The 12,880-nt window shown below is 54.0% G+C and overlaps 7 protein-coding genes across 7 annotated transcripts; 3 read left to right on the forward strand and 4 right to left on the reverse strand.

The window, feature by feature from the left end:
* Positions 1-871: 871 nt before the first annotated feature.
* Positions 872-1,102, reverse strand: IAQ61_004760 (uncharacterized protein; the record flags this gene model as incomplete). Its single annotated transcript, XM_003839369.1, has 1 exon — positions 872-1,102. One exon carries the CDS (start codon positions 1,100-1,102, stop codon positions 872-874), a length of 231 nt encoding a protein of 76 aa, XP_003839417.1.
* Positions 1,103-1,402: 300 nt separating this feature from the next.
* IAQ61_004761 (uncharacterized protein) lies at positions 1,403-1,993 on the reverse strand (the record flags this gene model as incomplete). Its single annotated transcript, XM_066096487.1, has 3 exons — positions 1,403-1,430; positions 1,599-1,603; positions 1,811-1,993. 3 exons carry the CDS (start codon positions 1,991-1,993, stop codon positions 1,403-1,405), a joined length of 216 nt encoding a protein of 71 aa, XP_065953805.1.
* Positions 1,994-2,226: 233 nt separating this feature from the next.
* On the forward strand, positions 2,227-2,436 carry IAQ61_004762 (uncharacterized protein; the record flags this gene model as incomplete). Its single annotated transcript, XM_066096488.1, has 1 exon — positions 2,227-2,436. The coding sequence occupies one exon, from the start codon at positions 2,227-2,229 to the stop codon at positions 2,434-2,436; it is 210 nt and encodes a 69-aa protein (XP_065953806.1).
* Positions 2,437-4,996: 2,560 nt separating this feature from the next.
* On the reverse strand, positions 4,997-6,727 carry IAQ61_004763 (uncharacterized protein; the record flags this gene model as incomplete). Its single annotated transcript, XM_003839372.2, has 3 exons — positions 4,997-5,222; positions 5,273-6,356; positions 6,412-6,727. 3 exons carry the CDS (start codon positions 6,725-6,727, stop codon positions 4,997-4,999), a joined length of 1,626 nt encoding a protein of 541 aa, XP_003839420.1.
* A 763-nt stretch (positions 6,728-7,490) lies between these two features.
* Positions 7,491-9,397, forward strand: IAQ61_004764 (uncharacterized protein; the record flags this gene model as incomplete). Its single annotated transcript, XM_066096489.1, has 3 exons — positions 7,491-7,542; positions 8,021-8,331; positions 8,396-9,397. The coding sequence occupies 3 exons, from the start codon at positions 7,491-7,493 to the stop codon at positions 9,395-9,397; spliced, it is 1,365 nt and encodes a 454-aa protein (XP_065953807.1).
* A 316-nt stretch (positions 9,398-9,713) lies between these two features.
* On the reverse strand, positions 9,714-10,712 carry IAQ61_004765 (uncharacterized protein; the record flags this gene model as incomplete). Its single annotated transcript, XM_003839374.1, has 2 exons — positions 9,714-10,562; positions 10,686-10,712. 2 exons carry the CDS (start codon positions 10,710-10,712, stop codon positions 9,714-9,716), a joined length of 876 nt encoding a protein of 291 aa, XP_003839422.1.
* Positions 10,713-11,202: 490 nt separating this feature from the next.
* On the forward strand, positions 11,203-12,832 carry ETH1 (S-adenosylmethionine synthase; the record flags this gene model as incomplete). The annotated part of the gene is made up of 4 exons (XM_003839375.2): positions 11,203-11,406; positions 11,463-11,518; positions 11,692-12,319; positions 12,374-12,832. The coding sequence occupies exons 1-4, from the start codon at positions 11,362-11,364 to the stop codon at positions 12,830-12,832; spliced, it is 1,188 nt and encodes a 395-aa protein (XP_003839423.1). The 5' UTR covers positions 11,203-11,361.
* Between the last annotated feature and the right edge of the window lie 48 nt (positions 12,833-12,880).

The raw sequence follows: 12,880 nt of genomic DNA on the forward strand, positions 1-12,880 counted from the left end.
GGTTGGGAGCGGTGTGTGTAGCATACATACATTAGAAGTACATTGTGTTGGGGGAAAATGGGGACAGGGCTGAGGGTGGGGTGGGTTTTGTGGGTGATGACGCGGAGGTGGGTTGGCTGTTCTTACTGGGTTTCCTTGGGGGGGAGGGAAGTGGGATGGGTGGTATGGTGTAGTGGCATTGCTGGATTCCTAGGTTGGCAATGTCTTGGTATGTGGACATGGTACGCGGTATGCGCGATGATGACAAGTGGCCTACATGGGCCTGAGTGACGCGAGGCCGATTAAAAAAACCATGGCGCTATTTGTGATTCCAGTGTGCGTGGGGGGACAAACAGGGGAAGTTCTGTCAAAAAGAACCGGTATGATTCTATCTAGGATACCCAATATCTCTCCAACTCCAAGCCCCGTCGCAAACGCTACACATCCCCTATCCGTCTAACCCCCAGCCAAACCCCACAAAAGCAAGAAGAAAGCCAAAAAAAAGCGCAGGCGAGTGAGATACCGACTCGCTGGTGTGTATCGTCTAGAGAAAAGGAAAGGACGTGTGGGGGAATCACAAGGAAAAGCAAACAAGATCCAAGACAAGAAATATAGAAAAAGAAAAAAGCAGTGAAAGCTAAACCCGTGCGCGCGATCCGCGCGTAGAGCTAAAAATGTAGTAAATCAGATATTCTGGCGGCCGCGAAGGCGTCTCCTATCTGCCTGGTCTCGCTGCGAGAAAAGAGGAGGCAGAGAGGAGAAACTAAGCGGTCAAAAGGGATGTAGTAGAAGGTAACCCGCTCGCTTAATGCACACCCATGAGAAGAAGAAGGGAGAAGATAAGAAAGCCCAGTCGTAAGAATCATCGAACCATGCAAGCCTTTCAAACCGCTTAGTTCGACCGCTCACTCCCCGTTGGCGACCGGCCCTCCGCAGGCGTCGAGGGAAAGGAGAAGTCGACGGGTGATGGGGGTGGCGCTGGGGTCTCGTAGATGTTTGAGGAGCGCGATGGCAGGGTGGCAGCGGCTTTGAAGGCTGCGCTGACGTCGCGGCCGAGGGTGGAGTTTGTGAGGATGGAGAGGCGTTGGCGGGGGTTGAAGGCTGAGGCGGTGGCGGCGGGCATGGTTGCGGTGGAGGATTGGTCTTGATTGTTTGTAGGTGTGGTTGAACGAAAAGGGACGTCGCTTGTTGATGGGTGTTGACGACGGAGTTGGCTGCCTTGTAAAGTTGTATTATTCAGGACTGGATTTGAATGACTTTCGACAAGGCAACAGGCGACGATGCGTGATGTGGTTCCAAGTATAGTGGAGATGGAATGTAGGGGTAGGGCGCAAGCAAGTTATGGTGGCTCAAGACTCCGCTGGCAATATCAAAGGATTCGGGACTCAAGTCTTCCAAGAGACAAGGAGAGAGAGGTTGATGATTATGTATCCAAATCTCGATATACGGGCCTACGGCGCAAAAGATGAGTCAGATTTAATATCAAGAGTTGCGACAGAGCTGATACCGTGTCGTCGTCCGGCGGTGCGTTGGCAAATGCCGGATTGCCCGATGAGCAATTGGCGGAGCCCCGGACCAACGTGCAAGTATAGACAGGGCTGGAATCGGGGCTGACTTACTCGTGCTAGGCTCGCGAGATAATGTGAGCGTGGTAGCGTGGTGTGGTTGGTTGAAAGCAGGGCGAGTGTAACCGTGCAAATGGAAGCGAGGTGTATTTGTGTTATGAGCCGGAGCGCAAAGAGTCGGACTGGGGGGGGGGGAGGGGGAATGACGGCGATGGATGAGCAGAGGCTGACACGAGGCTTGACGAGCAATGGAGACAAGGATATACCGGTAAAGCAGGAATAGGATGGGTGTGGATGCCGAGGGAGAAGTAATTGTTTGAAGGAAACCGTCGACAGGGTGGCCCAAAGGGTGAAGCCTTCTTATAGCGAGAGAGGCTGCTTCGCGATTCACCGCCGGATGCTGACTCGCAGCGTTTAGGCTTCTTGGGCGCCGAAAGGGAATCACGCATTGGGCAAAAGCAAAAAAGGGTAGACTACCGTGGCGATTAGCAAGTAGATGCCAGCGGAGCAATTCACGGGGAAGCGGACGCGGACGGTTGCGCTCCTTGCATCACTCCGTCGTTGCACTTGGGATAAGCAAAGTCCACCCCACGCCCCAACCTTGCGAGTACCAAGGCTTCACGGGCGACTGGGGGGTTCTCTTTCTTTCTTTCTTTCTTTCTTTGCTTGCTTCGATGCAAACATGCAGAGAGACGATGCCGCATGTTGGACAAACACTGGCGCATTGTTTGGGGGCCTATCCGTCGGCGGCCTCTTACGCATTCCTGTCATGGCCATGCAACGCAAGCTACAGAAGCAAGATTGTGGTGCTGTGGTCGACCCGGGCAGAAAGCAAACCAAGTGGTGGCCGCCGTCCGCGGACAGGATGTACAAGTATGGTAGAGTAGCGTAGCCAGCCGTGGTGGTTTCATGGTAGCTGCTGGTAGGTCCACGGTGACTGACGTGGGAGACACAGCAGCGAGTTGGCAGCAAGTGACATGCTCTCGTTCTGGCCTTCTTCTGGCAAAGGCAAAGCAAGGCGCCAACCATGAACTGATCGGGAGCCTGCTCTACCTACCGTCCTCTCCGAGTAGACTACCAGAGTACCAAGGTTGACGGGCAAGAAGCGAGGCCAGGGCACAGCAGTGGTAGCGTCTGACCGCTCCTTGAAGTCGTGTCCAGTGAAAAGTAGAGGATTGTACGAGCGGTTGTCGCAGTCGCCTCCCTCCCACGCGAGGCGTGCAAAGAGGATGGGGTAAGTGGAGCCCCCGGGATGCCGTCCCCGGATCCCATCCCGAGCCGCCGGATTCATCCACCCCCCAAGCCGGCTGGAACGCGTCTGGAATTGTGAGAGAGACGAGCATGGACCGCAGGATCAGCGACACACACACACACACACACACACACACACACATCCATGCCCTATCACCAATTCCGCCCTCGATCGATGTCTGTCGTGCTTTTGCGAGCGAGTCAATGCCCCTGGGTTATCTGCCTGATACAAAGCATAACTGTCCATGTGTGGCTGTCGGTCTACCTACGGCTGCGTCTTTTTTTCGCTCTGTCCACCCTCGATCTTATTGTATTTGGAATCCTAGGGCGTGTCGCAGCCAGAGTCAATCCGGCCGAAATCCTCCTCCCCAAGAGCGCAAGAGGCGTGGGCTTCGAGAAGATGAAAAGGAAAGAAAACGCTCGAGCCGACGTCTGTCCCGCCCCAAGACCTTCTGCCGTTCCACGTCTCCATTTGACCCTTTTCATTTGCTCTAATCAGCCTCTGGGCGTCCTTTATTCCCGTCAATCTGCCTGTAATCCCTATTCTGGGTTAGGAGTGTCGAATAAGTGACAATCCCAGACCCCCTTCCGCTCTGTGTTTGCACCAATCCCCCCCCCATTGCGCTCGCCCACGAACATGGCCAGCAGTCCGAAAGCGCTCACATCGGAAACACAAGCAATGTCTCTACAGATTCTGCCAACAACAAAGATGCAAAGGCCATTCTTGTCGTGTCCCAAGGTTTCAGCCACGTTTTCACTTGTCCCCCGTTGTTCCCCTCAGGACACCGAATCGGATCCCCAGGACATGGATGCTGTCGCTCTATCAAGCCTCATTTGTTGTTGCACTCTCACGTCACACAAATCGCCCCTTTCCCGACCATGCCTTCCCGGGTCTGCTGTGTACCCAGGTAGGTAGACTTTTACCCGAATTTTTCCCTGTTGCTTTGCATCCTACGACATCATATGTATGTAGGTACCTATGTGCATACATACGGTCCTCTCTGCTGTACATCGTACGCGCTCCGCTTTCCCCAGATCAGACCGTGTGCCAGAAAAGCCTGATCTGGGGAAATTGACTACCCTTGCATAGAGTAGTAGGGCTGGCTGCTAGTAGGTAATCCCCCCGTCCCAAAAGTGCAACGTCGCCTACCGTCGCGGACTCAACTTACTTACCTATCCTAGTGATAGGTATGACAGTACGGCGACTAGTCACAAAGCTTGACTTGCCTGTTCTAGGCATCACCAGTGCGGTCCTATTGACACGGCTTTAAGCCCAAGGTTCCTTGCGCTTGAGATCGAAAAGCGTCGTGTCTCCGTGTCAAACCCGCACCCCATCATCATCGGCATCATCACAACATTTTTTTTTCATCCTATCCTACACTACACATGCAATGCATGCATGCATGTACGCGCTTCACCATACCCAATCGCTCTCTTCACCGCAAGTCCCGACTTCTACTTCCCCTTCTCCCCTTCTCCCCTTCCCCAGACTGATCGTGATCGTGATCGACAGCGCTCACCGCAAGTTCCGCTGCAGACGCACACACGCAAACAACGGCAAAAGCATGCGCGGTAGATCATATGTATCATTGCTCGGCCCGCGCGGAAACGGCGTTGACCGGGGGGGGGGTTCGAGAGACTCCTTCTGGGCCTTTGTGCGTCTTTGTTTGTCCAAGGCGGGCACGGAGTTATCATGACAAGGTAGGTACATTGACACCACCACAAGTACATCCTACCTAGAGTAGTGGTGCTCTCCAAGACTACCTAGGCATCTACGCTTGGCTTGCATCGAGGTCTAGCCCATGCAAGTCTACCGTAGATGATGAAAATCTGCTTGTTAAAACATGTGCTATAGGTCCGTCGTCTCTACTTCGGCAAGGTAAGCTCCCTACCTAACCTCGCCGTTGCTATCTTTTTGGTCATTTCATTCCACCAATGTTGCGACATGCCGCTAGACCAACGTGCAGGATTGAAGATTTCTTCCTATTCGCCCAATACATATCGAGAACAGGGGAGGAGAACTGGCTGAAGAGGGTATATTTCGCAACATGTATTTCGGATCCATTGTTCTCAAAGTGTGTATGCATATTCACAAGGTAGGATACCCGATCACGCCGAACTGCCAAACCATGCTATGTCGTTCCATCCTTCACAGTCATCACCCCGCATTTACTTCTAGCTTACAAACAAATACTCCAAAGCTAGGATGTAGCAGGTCGGAGAGGAAGGCCAAAGCCTTCTGGCGTGTCGACACTCTCCCCCTTTTCCGCGGAATCTGTCTCCTTCGCGGCCTTGTCGTCTTCTTTCACCGGTGCCGAGTCGCTGGCCTCTGGATTTGCTGTGCTGACCGCGCCAAAGCGAACCTTCCTGTCTCCGCTTTCCGATATCCTTCTAAGTTCGGTGACAAACGACTCACCCCACCAAGCACTGTCGCGTGTCAACTCGAAGCACAGGCTGCTGGAGGTAAGGATACTAACCTTGTATACTTGCGCACGTATTTGCTCAGCTTTTGGTAATTCAAACTGCGCTGTTCATCTCCCATGGTAACGGCGTCATGAATGGCATCGGCCAACTCCTCTGTGTTCCAGGGGTTGACAATCAAACTGCCATTGAGACTCTGTGCAGCACCGGTGAATTCTGATAGAATCATGACACCATGGCGCTTCTCCTGTGTTGCAATGTACTCGTAGGACACCAAGTTCATCCCGTCACGTGTCGAGGACACGAGGCAAACATCAGAAACCGAGTAGAGGGCAATCAGCTCGTCAAAGGAAACAGATTTGTGCATGAAGTGAATAGGCATGAACTCAATGGTACCAAATTTACCATTGATGCGTCCGACGAGCTCGTTGACGACGGCGCGGAGGTTCTGGTATTCCTCGACGTCCTGACGAGAAGGGACAGCGACCTGAACGAGGACGACTTTGCCAATCCATTCGGGGTGTTCTGTGAGGAAGACTTCGAGTGCATGGAGCTTCTGAGGCACACCCTTGATGTAGTCGAGACGGTCCACACCAACAATAAGCTTGACGCCCTGGAATTTCTTCTCGAGGGCTGCTATGCGCTCCTGGACCTTGGGTTTCTGGAGGCCTTCGTCGAACTTCTCGGGGTCGATACCAATGGGGAAGGCACCCACTGTGACGACCTTGCCTTGGAACTCGACACCGTTGGGAGTGGTCGCCAGGCCCAGTATACGTGAGCAACTGCTCAGGAAGTGACGGGCATAGTCGTATGTGTGGAAACCAATCAAGTCGCAATGTAGCACGCCAAGAAGGATTTCGTTTCGGACAGGTAGAATGCGGTAGATTTCGGAGCTGGGGAAAGGGGTGTGCAAGAAGAAGCCAATCTTGACGTTCTTCTTGGTCTTGCCAATCTCTTCTCGCAACATGGCTGGCATGAGCATAAGGTGGTAGTCGTGCACCCAGACCATGTCGTTGTCTTGCACGTCCTTGGCGACTGCTTTGGCGAAGAGACGGTTTGCCTTGGTGTACCCATCCCAGGCAGACTCGTCAAATGTGATCTCACCTGGGTGGTAGTGAAAGAGGGGCCACATGATGGCGTCTGTAGACCAAGATTAGTGGCTTGGAATGTCAGGGAGTGGGCATGAGGCTCTCACTGGAAAAGCCGTTGTAATGTCGGTCTGCCAGCTCGTCGTCAAGCATGATGGGTACGGCATTGTACTCCTTCTTCAGTTGGTCTTTGAGGTCGGACGCCTCGTCATCTGGAACTTCCAGACCGGGCCAGCCGTACCATTGGAAGGTGGTCGTCTTTGACAGTCCACTCAAGCCACTGACGAGGCCCCCTGAGGACATGGACATTTCGTACTTGCCCTCATCGGAGCGCTTGATGGTGATGGGCAGACGGTTGGAGACGAGCAGTAGGCGGCCCTCGTTTATGGCGTGGCGCACAAGCTTTGTTGGCGCCGTCGCCATGGTGTGCAAACTATCGGACGACGGAGTCTGTTGTGTGGCGCGTTGTGTTGTGGCTGGCTATGTCAGTTGCGACCAGGTGCTGCTGTAGGGCGGTCTGGTGGGGAGGTTGCAGGCAGCAAGGTGTGCACTGTATATAGTGAAGCGAGGGTGTGGTGCGGGCGGATGACAATATAATTACAAGCAATGCAATAAAACTGGGAGGAGGGGCCGAGGAGAGTGGGAAGCAGGCTCTTTTGTGGAGGGCAAAGGTGACGACAGAAGGATATTGTAATTCGGTGAGGGCCCGCCGAGTGCAGGAGTGGGGAGTGGGTTCTCGTAGATTCTGGGGTTCGACGACGAGCGATGGCCAGAGAGAGAAGTCGAGCACGGGGCAGGAGTAGAGCGTACAGCGTAGACGGTAAAAGCCGACCGACTAGCTAGTACACAGGACACACGGTACTCTAGGTGCGGCTGAGCGTCAGAGGAGGGGGATTGAGATGGTGTGGGTGTGGGTATGGGTGTGGGTATGAGCTGTGGGTTGTGTGTTTGTATATGCAGCGTGGACACTGACAGGTTGTGTGGCTGACCGGCAGGCTTATAACAACTTCTCTTCAACGGGTAAAGGAAGGCTCGTCCTCTGTCCTCTAGACACCATGCGACCACAGACCACAGCGATGATGAGTTATGACGTCGGCGAGGGGTTTGTCTGGGCGGGTGAAAGCCGCCTGCAGTACAGTAGAGTAGGTACTTGACAACAGCACCAACATCAGCAGCACCAAGGTTGATGCTGTTGGACGAGGCTACCCATGTTGGCACCTCTCACAAGTACTACCTAGGTAACAAAAGCAACTTTGGGTCTGATATCATCATCATGTGATCCACCTGCTACACAAGTAGCTACCCATTCATCATCATCATGTGATCCACCTGCTACACAAGTAGCTACCCATTCATCATCATCATGTGATCCACCTGCTACACAAGTAGCTACCCATTCATCATCATCATGTGATCCATCTACTACACAAGTAGCTATTCATCATCATCATCATCATGTGATCCATCTCCTACACTAGTACCTACCCATTCCTTCACCGTAGACAGAGCTTAGCTACCTACTACCTAGGTACACACCACCATGTATCCAATAACACGGTAGTATGTTAGTACAACCTTCTGCACTCTACAGGAGCTACTCAAGGCACCAGCCACTCCCCCCGCAGAAGCACGTGGTTTGGGTTCTACTTTTTCGTTCCCGCACCTGGGTGGGCACACCACGCTAAAAGATTGCGCCGCGTCCGTCGCGTCCTCAAGCCTATCCACGTCCAGAGGACCCCTTCAATTCGACCTTGGCTCAACAGAACCGCATTCTAGTACCAACAAACACCCTCGCTCGCGTCAACAAGACCATGTCCGACTCGGACCAAAACTTGCCCTCCGAGGCCGCCATCGCCACCAAATTACGCGACATCGTCATTGCCATCCACAAGTCAGGCAACACGGATGATTTGACCGTCAAGCGCGTACGGGCGCGCGCCGAAAAGGAGCTGGGCTTGGACGACGGCTTTTTCAAAACGAATCCAGTCTGGAAGCAGAAGAGCCAGGAGCAAATCGTCGAAGCTGTCGTACGTATACAAGTTTATGATGCCCTTCGATGCTTTCCAACATGAATCACTAAGTATTGCACAGGAAAAGTACTGCGACGCCGACCCTTCACCACAACCGACACCCAAGAAAGCCGCTTCGAACCCCAAAACGAAGCCCGCCGAGAAGAAAACCAAGGCGGCTACTGCGAGCGCTCGCGGCGTGAAGCGCAAGGCGGCTCCTGCAAAGAAACCAGCCAAACGACAAAAGCCCTCTTCAGACGATGATTCCGAGCCCGAGCTGTCAGAGCCTCCTGCTGAAATATCGGCGGAAGAGAGCGATTCGCCGAAGAAGCCTGTGCGACGTGGAAAGCAGATTGTGACAGAAGACTCAGATGAGGATAATGATGATGTGTCCAAGGCTGCGCCCGATCCAAGCGTACCTGCTACCGACGAGGAAAGCGGCGTAGAGCGCGTAGCCCCAGAAAAGAAAGCAAAGACCGAGGCTGTGGACTCGGACAGCGACCTCTCCAGCGTCATCGACGAAGAGCCCGTGAAGAAGCAGCGCAAGAAGAAGGACTCGGCCCCTGCAGCGAAAAAAGCGTCGAAACCCAAGGCCACCCAAGCCAAAACGGCCGACGATCCCGACCAAGCCAAGATCAAAGAGCTACAAGGCTGGCTCGTAAAGTGCGGCATTCGCAAGGTCTGGTCTAGAGACCCAGAGCTCTCAAAATGCAACACGGCCAAGGAGAAGATTGTTGTGCTGAGGAACATGCTCAAGGACGTGGGCATGGAAGGCAAGTTCTCGGTGGAAAAAGCTGCCAAGATCAAGGAGCAGCGCGAGTTTGCAAAGGATCTCGAGGCCATTCAGGAAGGCGAGATGGCCTGGGGGAAGACGTCCGAGGTCACGAGTACGGGGCGGCCGAGTCGAAGGGCTGCTGCAAGGCCAGTACCCGTACAGAAGATTGTGCTGGAGGAGGATAGCGAGGAGGATACAGAGGGAGGAGGTGGGGCTGACGAGTCGAGTGAGGATGACGATGTCCATCCCGATTCGGACGAGGAGAGCGAGGGCAAAGACGATGATAGCGGAGCAGATGATTCGGACTAGGGGTTCCTTGTTCTCATTTTCCAGCCCGTGTATATATAATTGCCCTTCATCTGTTACGCAGTCTTTGATACCCCCAAAAGTAAAGCACGTAGGTGTAAAGGCGCGATACTTTTCAGCTCGCCCACTTGATATCCTACTCCCAACGTGAAAGAGCCCATTTACTCCCATCGAATCGGCCGCCATGGGTATCCTGATCCCTTTTGACTCCATTGCATCGTCCTCATCAGTTGTCATTCCAAACGCCCGTAAATGCATGAATAGATAGACTAACACCATCCTTAACGCCCGACATGTATTGCCAACCACCCCATTCTGCTTATTCCTCAGCACCAAAGTCCTTGGGCTCCTTGGGCTCTTGGGCTTCATGGAACTGAATGGCATCGTCAATGTAGCTGAGTATGAAGCCCAGACTATCCTCGTCCTGGACATCCAGTTTGAGGAAAGAGACCATGCTGAAGCCGTCAATGAGCTCCGCAACGGCCTTGTTCAACTTGTGGAAGGCCGAACCATTCATTAGATTCTCCGTCGCCGCAGGATCTTTGTACTTGTTTTCCTCGTCTTCGGACGTCCTCTTGCGTGCTGGGTCGTCTTCGATGAGATCGGCGTCGACGTCTACGAAGCGCTTCAAGTCACGCTTGGCTACCTGACCCTTGACCAGGTCCACCTTGCTGAGGATATTGATATGCGGCATCTCCAGCATCATCATAGCGCTCATGGCAGACAGCGTGCCGGCGAAGAACTTGGGGCGATCGATGACAAAGGTGGCTTCGAGCAAGTAGGCAGCGCACATGCGCATGTTGAGCGAGCCCTGCATCAGCACCTTGACGAGATTCGGGAGTATAGGCACGTGTGTGTACAGCTCAATCTGACCGGGCATGTCGAAGACAATCAGGTAGTCTTCGGTGACCTCTTCGAGCGGGTCGGTTAAGAAGTCGAGGTTCTCCATGAGGAACTCGAAACAGTAGATGAGTCCACCATTGGGGCCGAGGCCCATCTCGTCCATGACATCTTCGAGCGAGATGAGGTCTTTGATGTCGAGGTCGGGCTCAAAGGCAAAGTCTTCGGCGGCGGGGTCGAGGTTGACGTAGAAGCATGGACGCTTGTTGTTTTGGAGGTGCTGGATGAGGGCGGTGCAAAAGGTAGATTTGCCTGAGGCTGCTGGGCCCTGAAGGATGTGTCAGTGAGAAGGAGCGAGGTATAGATGTGAGATACAGTGTAGTAGACAAGAGTGGGGCCAAGGTAAGAGGGAGCAATGACAACGGCTGCAGTAACAAAGAGAACGACATACCATGACCAGAGTTCCATATTTACTCATACTTTCTCGCGGTAGCCCTCTACAACAGGAACAGGAACAAATAGCACAGGCAATCCGAGGGGAAGTTGAGACAACAGTGGGTGGGCACGTCACTCTGGTCTCCTAGAAGCATGCGACGCGGGGACAATTTTCTGCCATGACAGGACGAGGGCGGTCAGGGCGATGTGGAGAGGGCACGGGATTGGCTGTCTGGGTCCGAGATGGGGGAAAACAGTGTTGTCGGTCAAAACGAGTCAAACGGACAGAATGGCGTGCCCTGAGCCCTTGCCGTCGTCGGTTGTGCATGGAAACCCCCCTTTTTGTTCCTTTGAGAAAGGCTAGGACGGCTATGTACAAGTAGAGTATTGTTTAGGAAGCGTAGGCAGCCGGCAAGTACTCTACATGTGTTTTGCGTTCCTAAGAGCAACAGTGCCGGGGCGCCCAGGCGGCCCCTGTTGCACGTTTTTTCTTCGGCAGATTTAATGAGACGACGCCAGAGCAACCCCGTCTCCATAAATCTTACGCTGCCCCTCCATTCCTTTCTCCCCTCACTCCCGCTCCCTCTCCTGCCATATATACATATACATCAGTACGCCCGGTCGCAAGTCCTACACTAGCATTCGCTGCTTGACTATAACTCTTCTCCCCCCTGAACCCTCAACCCGCCATCATGACTGTCCCCAACGGATCCAACGGCACTGCGCCTTCAAACAAGGTACCCCAGAGAACCCTTGTCCAATGCACCCCCGCCATGTCCTTACCATTCTCCAGAGCACATTCCTCTTCACCTCCGAGTCTGTTGGTGAAGGCCACCCCGACAAGATCTGGTGAGCAGCCCTTCTCTGTTTTCTATCGCTCCTTTCCCTTCCACCGCTTTTGGTTGGGCTGCAGCTGGACATGGGCCGGGCATACGATAAGAAAAAGCCGCACTCGCCCACGATGCGCGCCCATTACGCAAGTCCCATCTCGGGCTCCGAATGGCCAGCTAACACCCTTCCAGTGATCAGGTCTCAGACGCCGTGCTCGATGCCTGCCTGAAGGAGGACCCACTCTCCAAGGTCGCATGCGAGACTGCCGCCAAGACCGGTATGATTATGGTCTTCGGTGAGATCACCACCAAAGCCCGCCTCGACTACCAAAAGGTCATCCGCAATGCCATCAAGGAGATTGGGTACGACTCGTCCGAGAAGGGGTTCGACTACAAGACCTGCAACGTCCTCGTCGCCATTGAGGAGCAGTCGCCCGACATCGCCCAGGGTCTGCACTACGAGGAGGCCCTCGAGAACCTTGGTGCTGGTGACCAGGGTATCATGTTCGGCTATGCCACCGATGAGACCCCAGAGCTCCTACCCTTGACCGTCCTTCTTTCCCACAAGCTCAACTCTGCCATGACCGAGGCCCGCAAGAACGGTTCCCTTCCCTGGCTGCGACCCGACACCAAGACCCAGGTCACCATTGAGTACGCACACGACGGCGGCGCTGTCGTCCCTCTCCGTGTCGACACCGTTGTCGTATCTGCCCAACACAGCGAGGCCATTACCACCGAAGAGCTCCGCAAGGAGATCAAGGAAAAGATCATCAAGAAGGTCATCCCCGCCAACCTCCTCGATGACAAGACGGTCTACCACGTATGTCCACACTCCCATGTATGCCTTCCGCAAAGTATACGCTGACTTGTCCAGATTCAACCCTCAGGTCTCTTCATCATCGGAGGTCCCCAGGGTGATGCCGGTCTCACTGGCCGCAAGATCATCGTCGACACATACGGTGGATGGGGAGCCCACGGTGGTGGTGCCTTCTCCGGAAAGGACTACTCCAAGGTCGACCGCTCTGCTGCCTACCTTGCCCGCTGGATCGCCAAGTCCCTTGTAAAGGCCAAGCTCGCTCGCCGCGCGCTTGTGCAGCTTTCCTACGCCATTGGTGTCGCCGAACCTCTCTCCATGTTCGTCGAGACCTATGGCACCTCCGACAAGTCCTCAGAAGAGCTTGTCCAGATCATCCGCAACAACTTTGACCTACGACCCGGTGTCATCGTCAAGGAGCTCAACCTCACCAACCCCATCTACAACCAGACCGCCAAGAACGGTCACTTCACCAACCAGAGCTTCACCTGGGAGCAGCCCAAGGAGCTCAAGCTCTAATTTTGCCTTTGGCTCTTTTTACATTTTGCATGCGAGGGATTGAATCAA

Source organism: Plenodomus lingam (genome assembly GCF_022343315.1).
Source record: "Plenodomus lingam strain CAN1 chromosome Unknown contig_19, whole genome shotgun sequence".
Classification (NCBI taxonomy): domain Eukaryota; kingdom Fungi; phylum Ascomycota; class Dothideomycetes; order Pleosporales; family Leptosphaeriaceae; genus Plenodomus; species Plenodomus lingam.